At 36.9% G+C, this 13,171-nt stretch overlaps 1 protein-coding gene across 1 annotated transcript in view; it reads left to right on the top strand.

Annotated features, from left to right (window-relative positions):
- LOC113576346 (calcium-activated potassium channel subunit alpha-1-like) overlaps nucleotides 1-13,171 on the top strand; it is an 87,052-nt gene that overhangs the window by 45,948 nt on the left and 27,933 nt on the right. The window contains exons 16-20 of the mRNA XM_035533370.1: nucleotides 360-515; nucleotides 1,019-1,128; nucleotides 1,212-1,280; nucleotides 1,733-1,819; nucleotides 3,524-3,600. Of these exons, the coding sequence (XP_035389263.1) occupies nucleotides 360-515; nucleotides 1,019-1,128; nucleotides 1,212-1,280; nucleotides 1,733-1,819; nucleotides 3,524-3,600 (499 nt within the window). The remainder of the gene's footprint in view (nucleotides 1-359; nucleotides 516-1,018; nucleotides 1,129-1,211; nucleotides 1,281-1,732; nucleotides 1,820-3,523; nucleotides 3,601-13,171) is intronic.

Raw genomic sequence — 13,171 nt, forward strand, 5'->3', positions numbered from 1 at the left:
CTGGAGCTGACAATTGGTTTAGATACTCAGGATGTAATTAAATCCAGTGTACATGCAAGTAAAAGTGTGACTTTTATGTGAGAAGCCAATAACAGCATGAATCCTTTCAGTTCAAGCAATTTACATTTCATCAGAGAGAGAGAGAGAGAGAGAGAGAGAGAGAGAGAGAGGATAGGAGCTGATCTTTTGTGTGTGTGTGTGTGTGTGAGAGAGAGAGAATGTGTATGTGAGTATGTGTATGTCTAGGAACTGAGGGATCCTGAATGGTCATACATGTTTTTTCATGTGTGCACATGTGTGCACTTGTGTGCGCGCGCGCGTGTGTGTGTAGCCGGTGCTAAGTGCATCTCTGGTCCCAGGCTCACCTGCTGAACATCCCCAGCTGGAACTGGAGGGAGGGTGATGATGCGATCTGCCTGGCTGAGCTGAAGCTGGGCTTTATTGCCCAGAGCTGCCTGGCCCAAGGCCTCTCTACCATGCTGGCCAACCTCTTCTCCATGAGGTCCTCCATTCAGGTATCTCCTCCTGAGGTCTGGCAAAGTGTGGCTCATTAGGAATGTTTTTATGCTTAGAAGGTGTACTGTGTACATAGTCTATGTCAGAACCAATGGGTCCATTTATAGGTTCATCACATTGCTATCTTAGGATCTCTTGAAAGCTTTTTTTTTCTCATGTAAGGTATGATTGAAAAAAGCCTGGCCAGTCGATTCAATCACATTTTAAATTACCAATTGAAGCAGGCATGTAAAATAGACCTATGTGCAGTTTTTAAAGATCCAGTATTCGTTTTTATATAATGGATTTTATATATCTACCCCTGATGAGGCTTAAAGGTTTATAGTGTGGTCTGTTTTACTACCTTTAATACACTTGAAAAATGCACTATGCAGCAGGATTATCAGGGGGTTCTGATTTAGGGAAATAAAAATAAATGGTGACTTTATCATCACAAACTCAATATTAAATTATAGAAATTGAAGCTCACTATTAAATGTAAATTACCTGTGCTTTTTATCAGATTGAAGAGGAGATATGGCAGAAGTATTACTTGGAAGGAGTATCTCAAGAAATGTACACAGATTACTTGTCTAGTTCTTTCATGGGTTTATCATTCCCCGAGGTTTGTGAGTAAGTATTCTATTCTATTCTGTTATACAAAACATCTAGACATCATCTTCCCTTTAGAAATGCTTACTATTGTTTCCTTGCAGGCTGTGCTTTGTGAAATTAAATCTCTTGCTGATAGCCATTGAGTTCAAGTGTGATCAGAGAAATGCCAAGTGAGTGAACTTGCTTTTTAATGTGTGTGTGTGTATTCAGTTTATGTGTGTATTCAATTTTTAATGTGTGTGTATTCAGTTTAGTGTGTGTATTATTTATCTTAGTCATGTGATGTATAATGCATGTTTGCTTTCAGCTTTATCATGCCATACTGTGAATATCAGCTGCAATGTGTGTGACCTGCTAAATTCCCTTAAAATATTTACTGTGAAATGAAGGGATCTAGAAAAGCTCTCCCTACCCACTACGCTGATCCTCTAAGATGATCCTGGGGATGTAATTGCTAATATTGACAGTGGATGAATATGCAAAGTGCTAAAATGCACATATGGCAGTCAAATTTACACACATGCAAGACAAAAATTAATCCAGATCTTGCAGTGTGTGTGTGTGTGTGTGTGTGTGTGTGTGTGTGTGTGTGTGTGTGTGTGTGTGTGTGTCTGTGTTGCAGTATGATGGTCAATCCAGGGAAAAATGTTAAGTTGCAAGACAAAACATTGGGGATCTTCATTGCTGGTGATGCCAAAGAAGTGAAGAGGTACACAGACAAAGGGGAGTGGGGAGACCAAAATGGTCAGTGGTATAGATAGCATTGCAAATAAAATATTTAAAAGAACAAAACACTCACCCTAAATTAACTATAATTAACTATCCAAAACATTTTTGTTGGTTTCAAATATAGGCAATTTCCACAGTATAGAGTGAAAGGCTCATATACAGGGACATCTGGAATAAATGGGCTAGTGGAGCTAAGTCCTCGCTGTTTTCAATTAATAAAAACATCAAAAATAATGTCATATTTTTGCCATCCACAGTGTCTTATTTGCTGTAAAGAAAATAAGACTGAAGCAGCCTTGTTTAGACTTCTGTGGACCTAAGAACAAACCACCTAAAAGGTCATAAGAAAAATACAAATTGGCTAAGATGAGCTGAATTGATCTAGCCCCAATCTATAGAATCACACAGCCTATCTGTCAAATGTGTGTTGATGTCTTACACACAGTGGAATGCCCCTTGCATTAGATATCCATTTGGGTTTATTTCTCTCTTTGATTGTTTCTTTTGTTTAGCTGAATTTTAAAAACATGGTGAAATATTCATATTTATGGAAGAGAGCTGAAAGAATATAAGTGTTTAAAAAATGCAAGAGACTTAACGTGAACATTCCAATATGTTAAAATTGCATCTTTTCTGTCAGAAAAAAAACTTACTTCATGTTAATAGACCATATAAAAATTATCAGCTTTCTAATGTAAAATAATTCTCTATGCAAAAGTCAGATTTGCATCCTTCCAAATAAATCAATATCAAGATGCCATTTTCACTCCCCACACCTTCATTCACACTAAGAAAGATGTAAACAAAAAAAATGCAGAATGTTTTGTGGATTTTCAAAAAGCTTTTGACTCGAAAGAGTAGGAACAAGTTGCTCCCTAGGTTTTATGCTGTTTCACATGTACATAAACTGGATAAATGAATTATAAATCTAATGAAACATTATATGATCAAGAGCACATATATAAGCAGGAGCATGTCTATGCTCTGTGGAAATATACAGAGCGTTTCAAAGTAAGTCTTTTCCCTTAAAATCAGGTTTTAGATTCAGCCTCAGTTTCTAGATTACAGTGATAAATAAACTGCTCTGTCCTGGAGAGAAGAGTGGGGTTATTATGCAAGATTCACAGCATCTTATCTAAGGGACAAGTGCATTTTTGAAGAATAATTGATATTATTTTGTCAATATTGTACATGCTTTGGTTCCTATTTACTTTCTGTTTTTGTTCATTGTAATTTGCTTTGGCAATAATATAACTTGTAAGATACCTACCAACAAAGCATCATTATATTGAACTGAGACAAAGAGAGAGAGGGGCTGGGAGAGAGAGATGCACAGATACATAATGAGGCTACTCCTGAATCATACCTCCTAAAAGTCTACAACTCAAAATATTCAGTATTCCAAAAGGCTTAGTATTTTACACATTATTATACATCCCTTAGACACATTAAAACACACCATGCACTACAATATGACACATCCTGAAACCCACACTATAGAATTCTAAATGTCTGTGTGCATGTGTCCATGTGTGAAAGTTATTATAAACTAACGGGCCATAGAGTGAAGAAGTTTTCATGGAACACTGCACTGCTTTGTGTGTGCTACCTTAAACAGATGATCAGAAAATGAAGTGCAGTGAGACGTTTCAGCAAAATGCTGATGTTATTTCCCTCTCCTTAGGGCCTCAGTGTACTGTAAGGCTTGCCATGACAATATCCAAGACCCCAAACTGATCAAGAAGTGTGGATGCAAGAGAAGTAAGTTTCAAAAGCAGTGTCTGCTATAACAAGAGCACATATCTCATCATAATCATCATAATTTGTGGTAAAGGCTCTACATGAGATGTGATTTTAAATCTCCCCTGCCCTGTCTTGATATGCTGCTGTCTCTGGTTTAGTTTTTACTTTGTTGCCCTCCTCATGGCTTTCCACTCCACCACTGGAAATTTTACAAACACAGATGAAACGCTTAGGAAATTACTTCCTGAAGCAGCTTGAAACAATATGGACTGTCTGTTCTGTATTCACTCACAGGTGATACCAGAGGTGTTACAATTTTCATATCTCTTTATGGAATTTGTGTAAGAGCTGTCTTTTCTTCATGGTAATGCAAATTAGCATAACCGTCTTGTTTTGTGGGTGGGTTTTCTGTGATGGGTGATTGAGTTTCGTGAAATCTATTGATACCCAACGCGACATCTTCATGTTTGTTTGAGGCTTTTTTTTTTTTCTTTTAATAAATGACATTTTAAGGAATTATTGAAAAAAAAAATTATTAACACTTTTGACATGTTCCTCCTTTTCTGCTACCACGGAATCCAATGTTTTCATGTCTGAGTCTCCTGCATTACTGCGATTTTTATAAATATCATGAAGTTCCTTCTTACTCCAAGGGTTTCTTCAAAAATAGAGGGCAGCCAATTTCTTTTATTGGTGGTGACCATACAATGATGCCATGCATATGACCTTTACTTTACATGTGCATATCACATTAATGCCTTGAACAACTGTGCACCCCTGTGTAGGTTATCACCATACATGTTTGTTCTTGAGTGCAAACACATGTCCCTACATTTCACTTCCCACATTCCACCACAACTTTCACGTTGCCCTACACTAAACTGAAGAATAAAATATGAATTTACGTTCACTACTGTGTCACTGTTCAAGTAGTAACAGTAAACTGAAGTCGTGTTGTGTCAGTCTAGAAAACTCTTCAATCATTATTAAGGTGTGCCTCAGGGGCTAATACTAGACCCCTCTATATATTGTCCTGCTGTGGCATTTGGAGAAGTGAAGAAGATCCCACCCATTAACCTGCTCCTCTCCCTCTCCACTCCTTGACTCCAGCTAAGAAGGCTGGCATTCGCCCGGTGCAGCTGAAGGGCTGTTTAGATTACAGCAAAGGGGAGCATGGCTGTTCATGTGTCTCCCGCAGTGTTCGTAGAAGCGTGGAAACACCACCACAAGCATTTCCCTTCTCTCCCACCTCTCTTTCTGTAAGTCATCCTTTGTGTCCTGCTTCACCTGCTGCTCTTGTGCAGAGTATACATGATGTGGTGGCTGTGCCTCTGCTTTTTGACGCAGTTGTACTTGTCAGCATCCAGTAGCTACCATAGGCTATGGGTCTTTCCTGCATGTTTTAATTGTGCTGTGGGTTAGACAGTCATTCAGACTATGATGTATTTGTCAACTTTTTCATTTTAGGAGATTAATGCAAATATTGTCTTTCAAATTAAATGCAATAAACAGTTCACACTTGCAGTTAAAAATGATTCACATTGTACAAATAAAATACAGGACTTTTTTGTAACTAGTTAAAATTTTGATCTTTTGTGATCTTTCATGATTTGACCCATGTCATTTTATTTTATTTATCACCAGACCTCTTATGAGTTTGAAGCGGTCAAAGTCTTGGGTGGTCACCCCCCTCTCTGACATGCACAAACTCGGGAAAGCATGTTTTTTTTCAGGGAAATCTAAAATGGGAATCCACTTTTTCTGACATCCAGGACATGAGATTCCCCTTCCCCCAAACAGTATTGAATCACATGCTATTTTGCAAAAGTCAGTCTTCTCTCTGACATCCCTCTTATTGCTTCAGAGGTGGGTACCTAACACGGATTTGTCATTGATCATTATCTGACTAATAATCCATGTTCTGTGGAAATATACAGAGGGTTTCACATCTTTCCAAAATAAGTATTTTCCCTTAAAATCAGTTTTTAGATTCAGCCTGAATGATACTTCATAGAACAAATTTTAAGTAGACTGACTGCTCAGCTTTTTTATTTGAATGAAAGATGATAGATTTTTTGGAAAGTAAGGAGGGTGATTTATTGCATAGTTCAAGAACTTTTTGTAAATCATAGGAATATCAGATTTTGCAGTCATATTAATGTGTTTTATGAGAAAACATGTTTCTTATGATGGTATTTTCGTTTTGATTTGTAGAGTCCTCAAAGAAGAAGAGTTGGAAGAAATTTCTGCTTGTGAACACCACTCACACAGAAACAATTGGAATAGAAATTGGATCAAACAGGGGAAATAGGGGTGAGGATAACTAAAACATATAGCAATAAGACAGTAATAAATCTAAAACACGCTAACTCACAGTCCGGAGGACACAACTAACTGAACTGCCTGCACAACCTGGATTGTTCTTTTGAAATCAGTAGATATTGACTCAGCAAATGTGTCCTGCTCTGCTGCACTCACAGTCACAGACATGTACTTTCTGGGTCCTTAATACTATACACCATAAAAGAGGAGTTTATCTTATGACTACACAACCCCCAGAGTAAGCCAGCTTCAAAGTATGTTTATATCACAGGTCTTTATTATATGGTGTACATTGTGCCTAGAGAACACAATCATTTACTAAGGAAAGAAAGTTTTTATTGGGGGCAATAAAATTGTCATAAAAGTTCCAAAAATCTGAGTGCAATAAAACATCACTGGACAAATATTTATGACCAGGAAGTTTTTATTGGAGGCAACTGTCAAAATAGTTTGATGTGAAATCTCACCCCTACCTTCTCTCTTTCAGTGTAGTTCTGAGAATCCTGTCTGTAGTTCAGACATCCTGTCTGTCTTTCCTTTTTGAGGTAGAAATAAATGCATTGCATATCTAAAGTTAATTTTAGCAATACATTTTCCATATCAATAATATATGTGCACATTCTTATCTAATTTTCCCTCAACAACAATGTTGCTTATGAGGTACTTGCTAACAGGTACATAGCATGGTTTGCCATAAGTTATTGTGATGTTGTTAATGTATGCATATCAGATGGGAAATAAAATTATGCCCTATCTTCTGATAATCTATGATATTTCTATATAAATACAAGTAGAATCCACTGTGCATATCAATATAGCACATCAGACTCATGTAGTTCCTATAGTTTTTTGATCTCCCTGTAGTCTTTTGATCTCCCCTTGAGTATATGCTATTGTTTTGTTTTTGTTTTTTTGTTTTTTTGTGACTCGGGATTCCATAAAATATGTGGCCGAGGTGTCGTTTATAGTACTCTTATATAGTACTTGTTTTTAAGACTTCAATATTCCACAAAATGAAGTTTTCATGCTATCTTATCAATGACGATATATGAGGGTATTGAACCTCGACCAGATCTACTTCGCAGTCACTTTTCAATTTGAGGGGTATACTGAATTTTGTGTCACAGATACAAGTAAGACTCAAGTATAGGTCTAATTCAGAGATATCCATGTAGCATTATTAACACCTTTATAAATTGTTAGTCAACACTGATAAGACTAATTGGGGCACTACCCTGATTAACAGGGAAAATTCATTAGTTTTAATTATTTTTATTTTAATGATTTTATTTTAATGATTTTAACTGATAAAAGCCACAAGTTTGACAATATGATCATTTCTCATCTAACTGAAATTAGGAATACCACTCTTGAATCACAAGCCTTGAAGCTAAGGGTTTGTTTATTGAGTAATCAGAGATAAATGAAAAATGCATAAAGAAAATTGAAGAATATGTTAATAATGACCAAACGTATTTAATTCACTAAAATAAAGCAATATTAAAACCAACTTAACCAAACAAAATTAACCAGACAAGATTTGTGGTGAACCAAGTGTGGCTAAAATAAATAAAGAGGTAGGGGGAAAAGGAAATAAAAAGAGTATTATTAAAGCAACTTATGAGGAGAACTAAACAGGACAGAATAATTCTTAGCAAATGGGAAAAAATAGTTACCTAATCCAGTTCTGATGCATAGACATTACATTAACTTTACCATTACCAACTGATAACATGAAAGATGCAGGCCTTACCCTTTGATGGATTCAGAACAGGCTATTCAAGTAGTGGAGGGTCCCCTTTCTATCGCATTGTTGGATTACAAGCTTGCGCATGTGACTTTGGGCCAATGGACAAGGAAACGACCCACCTGTTCCAGTGTAGCGATTTATACTTTTAATGAATTGTCAGTTACAGTGGATACATTTAATTGGGGCACCACCCTGATTAACAAGTAAAATTGACTAATTTTAATTGGGATTCAAGCACTTTAGTGCTTAGAATCTTTTTATTTTTGTTAAGATTTTTCTTATTATTATTCTTTTGCTGCCTTAAAACTAAATTGTGCAGACCAAACTGTAAGTCCTATAGACATAAATCTTAGTCAATAAGTAGTAGTCCCTCCCGCCACTCGGGCACACGACACCAGGCCAGTTGGAGTATAGGTTGCACTGTGGCACACCCAAATGCGTTGTAGTCCATAACTTTCACAAATAAAAAGAAACAAATTTCTAGGTTCAGTGAATTCCTTGTCTCAAGTGAAACAAACAAACAAACAAAAAAAACCCCTCAAGAATTCCTTAGCTCCACCCACTTAGTTTGTTTTTGTTTGCTAATTTTCATAATATGTAAAACCTACTTTTGAGAACTAGTCCTATGTTTTTCACCCGATCACCACAATCTTGATGTCAAAACAATCAGTACAATCCCACCCTCAATAATTATCAAAAACTTTTGAAATTGATAAACAATATGGCTGCCATATGCAAATTAACCATTCTGGTTAAGTGCATATTTTGAGCCTAGTCCGTCACTGGGTGGCAGCAAATGATGGCGGCTGGATGGCGGCAAACTTCAGGCAAATGATAGCCATAACACTGGTTGGGCCTGGATGTGTCACTGCAGTGTACTATTAGTTTTTAAACCTTTTAAAATCATGCAGTTTTAAGTGTTTGAAATGTGTATTCAAATAAGAGCTAAATAAACCAAACTATCTCATAGGTTTAATAATTAAAAGCCCAAACTACTGTCATATGTCATTTAAAAAAAGAATTCATCTTATATAATTAAAAAGCATTTAACACTAAGGTTTGTAGGCCTTGTGAGCCCTTTGTGTCTCATGAGCCTATACGTGCTTGAACCCAGAATTTGAAACTAACTACTATGTATATAATCACACTCCTCATGTTTAAATCTATAGATGGACAAAAGTCAGGATAAGTAGTTCACATCTAAACAGAAATGTACAGTGCACAATTACCTACTTCCCATTTTAATGACAGGCTTTTGGATGAAATACCTAAGTGGCATTGTAAACATTTTAAAACCTTTAATGATTGGATAGTTGGCAGGGGATATCCCAATTTATATGTCTACATGTCTGTCTATACATTGTTATTAACTTTGCATGCACCTCATTCAAATTTGCACTTTCTATCAGAACACTTTATTTCATTATCACATTACTGCAACCACCTTTTTTCTTCAGGAAAAAAGGAAATTCATCTTCAGGAAAATACAAACAAAGTCATAATATCATGTATCCATGGAGGGTGGTTTCTGAGTCCATGATACTTGTCACACTTGCGAGACTGGTGCTTGACCAGGAGTTGCTGCTTGCGGCTATATTTAATTTATTAATGGCTAATAATTCAGTCTCAATTCATGAAAGTTGCCATTTCGATATGTGATTATTTCTCATCTATCAAACATAATAATATCACTCTTGGCTCACAGACGTAATTACCAAGGTATGATTATTGAATAAGAAGAGATAAGAAAAACATGCACAACAATTATTGACTAAGATTCTATTAATGACCAGGTGTGTCTAGTTCACTAGGATCATTATAATAACATATAACAATAAAGAAAAGAGTAAAGAAATAAAAAGTAAATACATTGTTTTAAGCAACCTATGGAAGTAACCAAGCGGGTAAGCTAAGCTACTTATCGATCAAAACCAAAAAGAAAACAATCAACAAATTAATATTTAAAGTTTGCCTACAGTCTTAATAGGAGGATCTGGAGAGAAACTCATTGTGAACAGTAAAGTGGGGAACTAATTAGGAGTGATGGTGATGTCATAGGTGACGGGGAAGAGTTAACTCATCTAATTTGATTAATAAACAGTTACTAAAGTTACTGTTGATACCAACTGGTAACATAGGAGGGAAATATCAGCTCTTACGACTCTCTGATGAACACAAACAAAAGATAATAAAGAAGTATATAAAATAAGACTGATTTTTGTAATTTGCTAAGTAAGAGACTATTGACTTGTTTTCTTAAGAAAAATTAGTTTCTTCTTACATAAGCTTTGTTCTTCCAAACCCAAAAACTATCAAAACCCTTTTTTATCAGGTACGTGTAAAGGGAGGGGTTGCACCTATTCAGGCTTCATGCATATCAATATCCTTGGTTTTAACAATGGGACGAAATTTCTTTAATTCAATCTAAGAGGGTTCAACACTAACAAAGTTAAAACAAAATAACCAAACACTTCTTGAACAATTCCATACCTCATTGTCTTTGAATGACATTTGCAACCAGTGAAGTAACTTTAACACATATGTAAAGCAATTAAAAAGTCACTCTCATTCCTTTCCTATTATAAGTTGAAAGGTACAAACTCCTAAGTTTGGCTAAAATATTTTGTGTAGTGGGTTGATTCCTTGAAGTAATTCGGTGAATCTGTTGCTGTGGTAATGTTGATCAAACATTAGTGTAGATTCCACTTTTACTTGAGTTAATTAAATTAAGAAGTACAGTTTTCATCTGTTTGCTGTTAACTGTCCACATGGTGATTTGTGAAGAAAGAACCTGAGAGAGAGGTGCTGGAGTCCATCTTTTAGGTCTAACTTCATAGCAAGAAAAACCAGAGAGAGAATGAAGTTCTGCTGATCAAGGTATTTAAAAATACCTGAATTCCTCATGCTTTAGACACACCCTGTTTCTTCTGTTGATGCAAGCTTCCTCTATGCGTTGCTGATGGTGCTGACAATTGCTGGATTGGCATGGTACATACACTAATAAACACAATTAGAAGTAGTTAACAATTTTGTTTATAATGAACATGAGTTAAGCAACATATAATGAATATTGGTGAATAATGAACAATTATGAACAGACAATAAAGAAAGTAAGAAAACAATGGACAAATTACCAAAATAATAGAAGCAAACACCACAATTTAAAGATGATAACCAGATTTTACTTTAGCTAATTACACCATTTGAAGTCATTATGAACACCACATTAAACTTTTATTACTTTGTAGAACTTGTACCTGTGTGAAAAGAAATATATAATCAACATTTATCCTGCCACCCTGGATCCCAGCATTCTGTTTACAACACAGAGGAACACTCAGCTAATCATTGACAATTCACAAGATCCTCATCACTGGACTATTAATTCCAGCTAATTTCCTGTCTGTTTGTACCTGCTGGTTTTCATTTCTCTATGCAAGATATTGCCACTGAATTCCATAGTGCATAAAGAACATTCCTTTCTATTGACTATACTTAATGCAGACTCTCTTCTGTTTATTTACCTTTGGTTTTGCCTTGGTACATTATGCACCAATTAGATCTGCTGCCTCATTACAGCATATCTCACGCCTTTCATGTTTCTCTGCTTAAGACAGAGGTTTCAGGCCCCCTGGATGAGGTCTTACCCCAACTCCACAGATTAAGTATGACGGTACCCTGGTAAATGCAGTGCAAAGCATTGTGGACTCCAGGAGGATGAGTGGGTCTCTTCAGTACCTGGTTGGCTGGGAGGGGTATGGCCATATGTGGAGCAGAGTTAGTTGCCCCTCACTGACATCCTGGATCCCCATCTCCTGTCCAATTTTCATGCATGTTTTCTTGACAAGCTTATTCCCCATCCTAGGAGTCGCACTTACCAGACATGTTCTGAGAGGTCCTGGAGCAGCTCAGCAGTCTACAAGGGTTGTGGTTGTCTCGTTCTTCGGCTATTCCGGACTCCTTGGGGGGAGCGCTGTCACGCCACCCATTTTCCCGGATCACTATAACTCCCAGCATTCTGATTACAACCCAGATGAACACTCAGCCAGTCATTGACAATCGTCAACAAATCTGTAGCTAATTTCCTCTGACTATACCTACCAGTTCTCATGAGTCTTTGTATTGCCACTGAATTTCATGGGGCATACCAAGCAGTCTATCTTATCATCTGTATTTAATGCTGACTCTCTTCTGTTTACTTACCTTTGGTTTTGCCATACCCCTTTTGGAATTGTCTGTCTGGATGTATGATTTTCTGGGTTTTGACCTGGACTGTTCTTTGACTCTGTTTTCCCTGGTTCTGATAATCTCAAAGAGCTGGTTCTGACCCTTGACTGTTTTTTGACTACTGCATTGGCTTGTGTTTCATAAAATAAATCTGCAACTTTTTCAATCTGCAAATGTCTGGTTGTGTCTGAAACATGACATCTCCTCACCATGTTGTACTATGAACCTATGAAAGATGAATAGATGTTTTATGCATATTGATAGCTCATGTGGAAGTGCCTTTGTCCTTGGGATGAGTATCGAAAAATTTGGTTGTCCTGATAAATTGAACTCTGATGGAATTTAGAGTCATAGTTCAAGCAATATGACGAGCTGGTAGAAGGTTCCTGCATTCCAATCTGTGAACTTATGACACGTAGGATGTCCTGGTAAAGGGAGCAGAAAGTCAAAGGGTCAGGCAGCGGTGATAAGCCCTGAGCTAGTGCTGTTTTATGGTTGTTGTTGTTGCTAGGCATCTTCAGCAACAGGGGCCTTTTCATGGGCAGGGGGAGAGACATCTCAACCTTACAAAACCAATTTTTTTATCAATTGGATAAGAAGTCATCTTTGCTACACCAAATTTGTAGTCAGACACAAGCAGGATAAAACACCAGGGAAATACATCCATACAAGCAAACAAAACAAACAGCAGGCTACAGGGGTAAATGAAATGACCGGCAGGAATAACCTCAGGAATAAAAATACCAGAGAGCCAGAGAAGCCAACAATAAGAAAAAAGAAAATCAGCCAAAACCACAAGTACAGATACAAAGAAACTCTTGGGATTGCAGTGCTAGGGCTTACAAAACTTTGCACAGATACTTAGGTGAGACAGGTTTAAAACAGTGACCTGTAATAAGGAGCTGGTGTATAACAATATTCCAGAAATGGCATCCTCAGCAGGTAAGAGGAGGACTCGCTATGGACAGACATGACAGCGTATCTTGCTTTTGGTGTTAATATCTGACGAGGCACTGCCCAGGAAATTCAAAATAATGTGATCTTTTCCATGGTCAAATCAAAATAAATAGAAAATCAGTGTGATGGCTTTTTTTTTTTAGGTAGATGTGATTTCAATTACATTTCTGGCAGGGAAACAGCAATTACATTTTTCAGGCTGCTCTACCTATTTCACTAAACACATCTTTTTCCTGTTTTGCATATTTTCAGCCAAGATTTTTTTTTTTTAACGCGCCAACGCCCCCTAGCGGGCCCGAAGGCGGGACCAAACGGGTATACTCAAATAAATTA

This window comes from Electrophorus electricus, chromosome 14, assembly GCF_013358815.1.
Source record: "Electrophorus electricus isolate fEleEle1 chromosome 14, fEleEle1.pri, whole genome shotgun sequence".
Lineage (NCBI taxonomy): Eukaryota > Metazoa > Chordata > Actinopteri > Gymnotiformes > Gymnotidae > Electrophorus > Electrophorus electricus.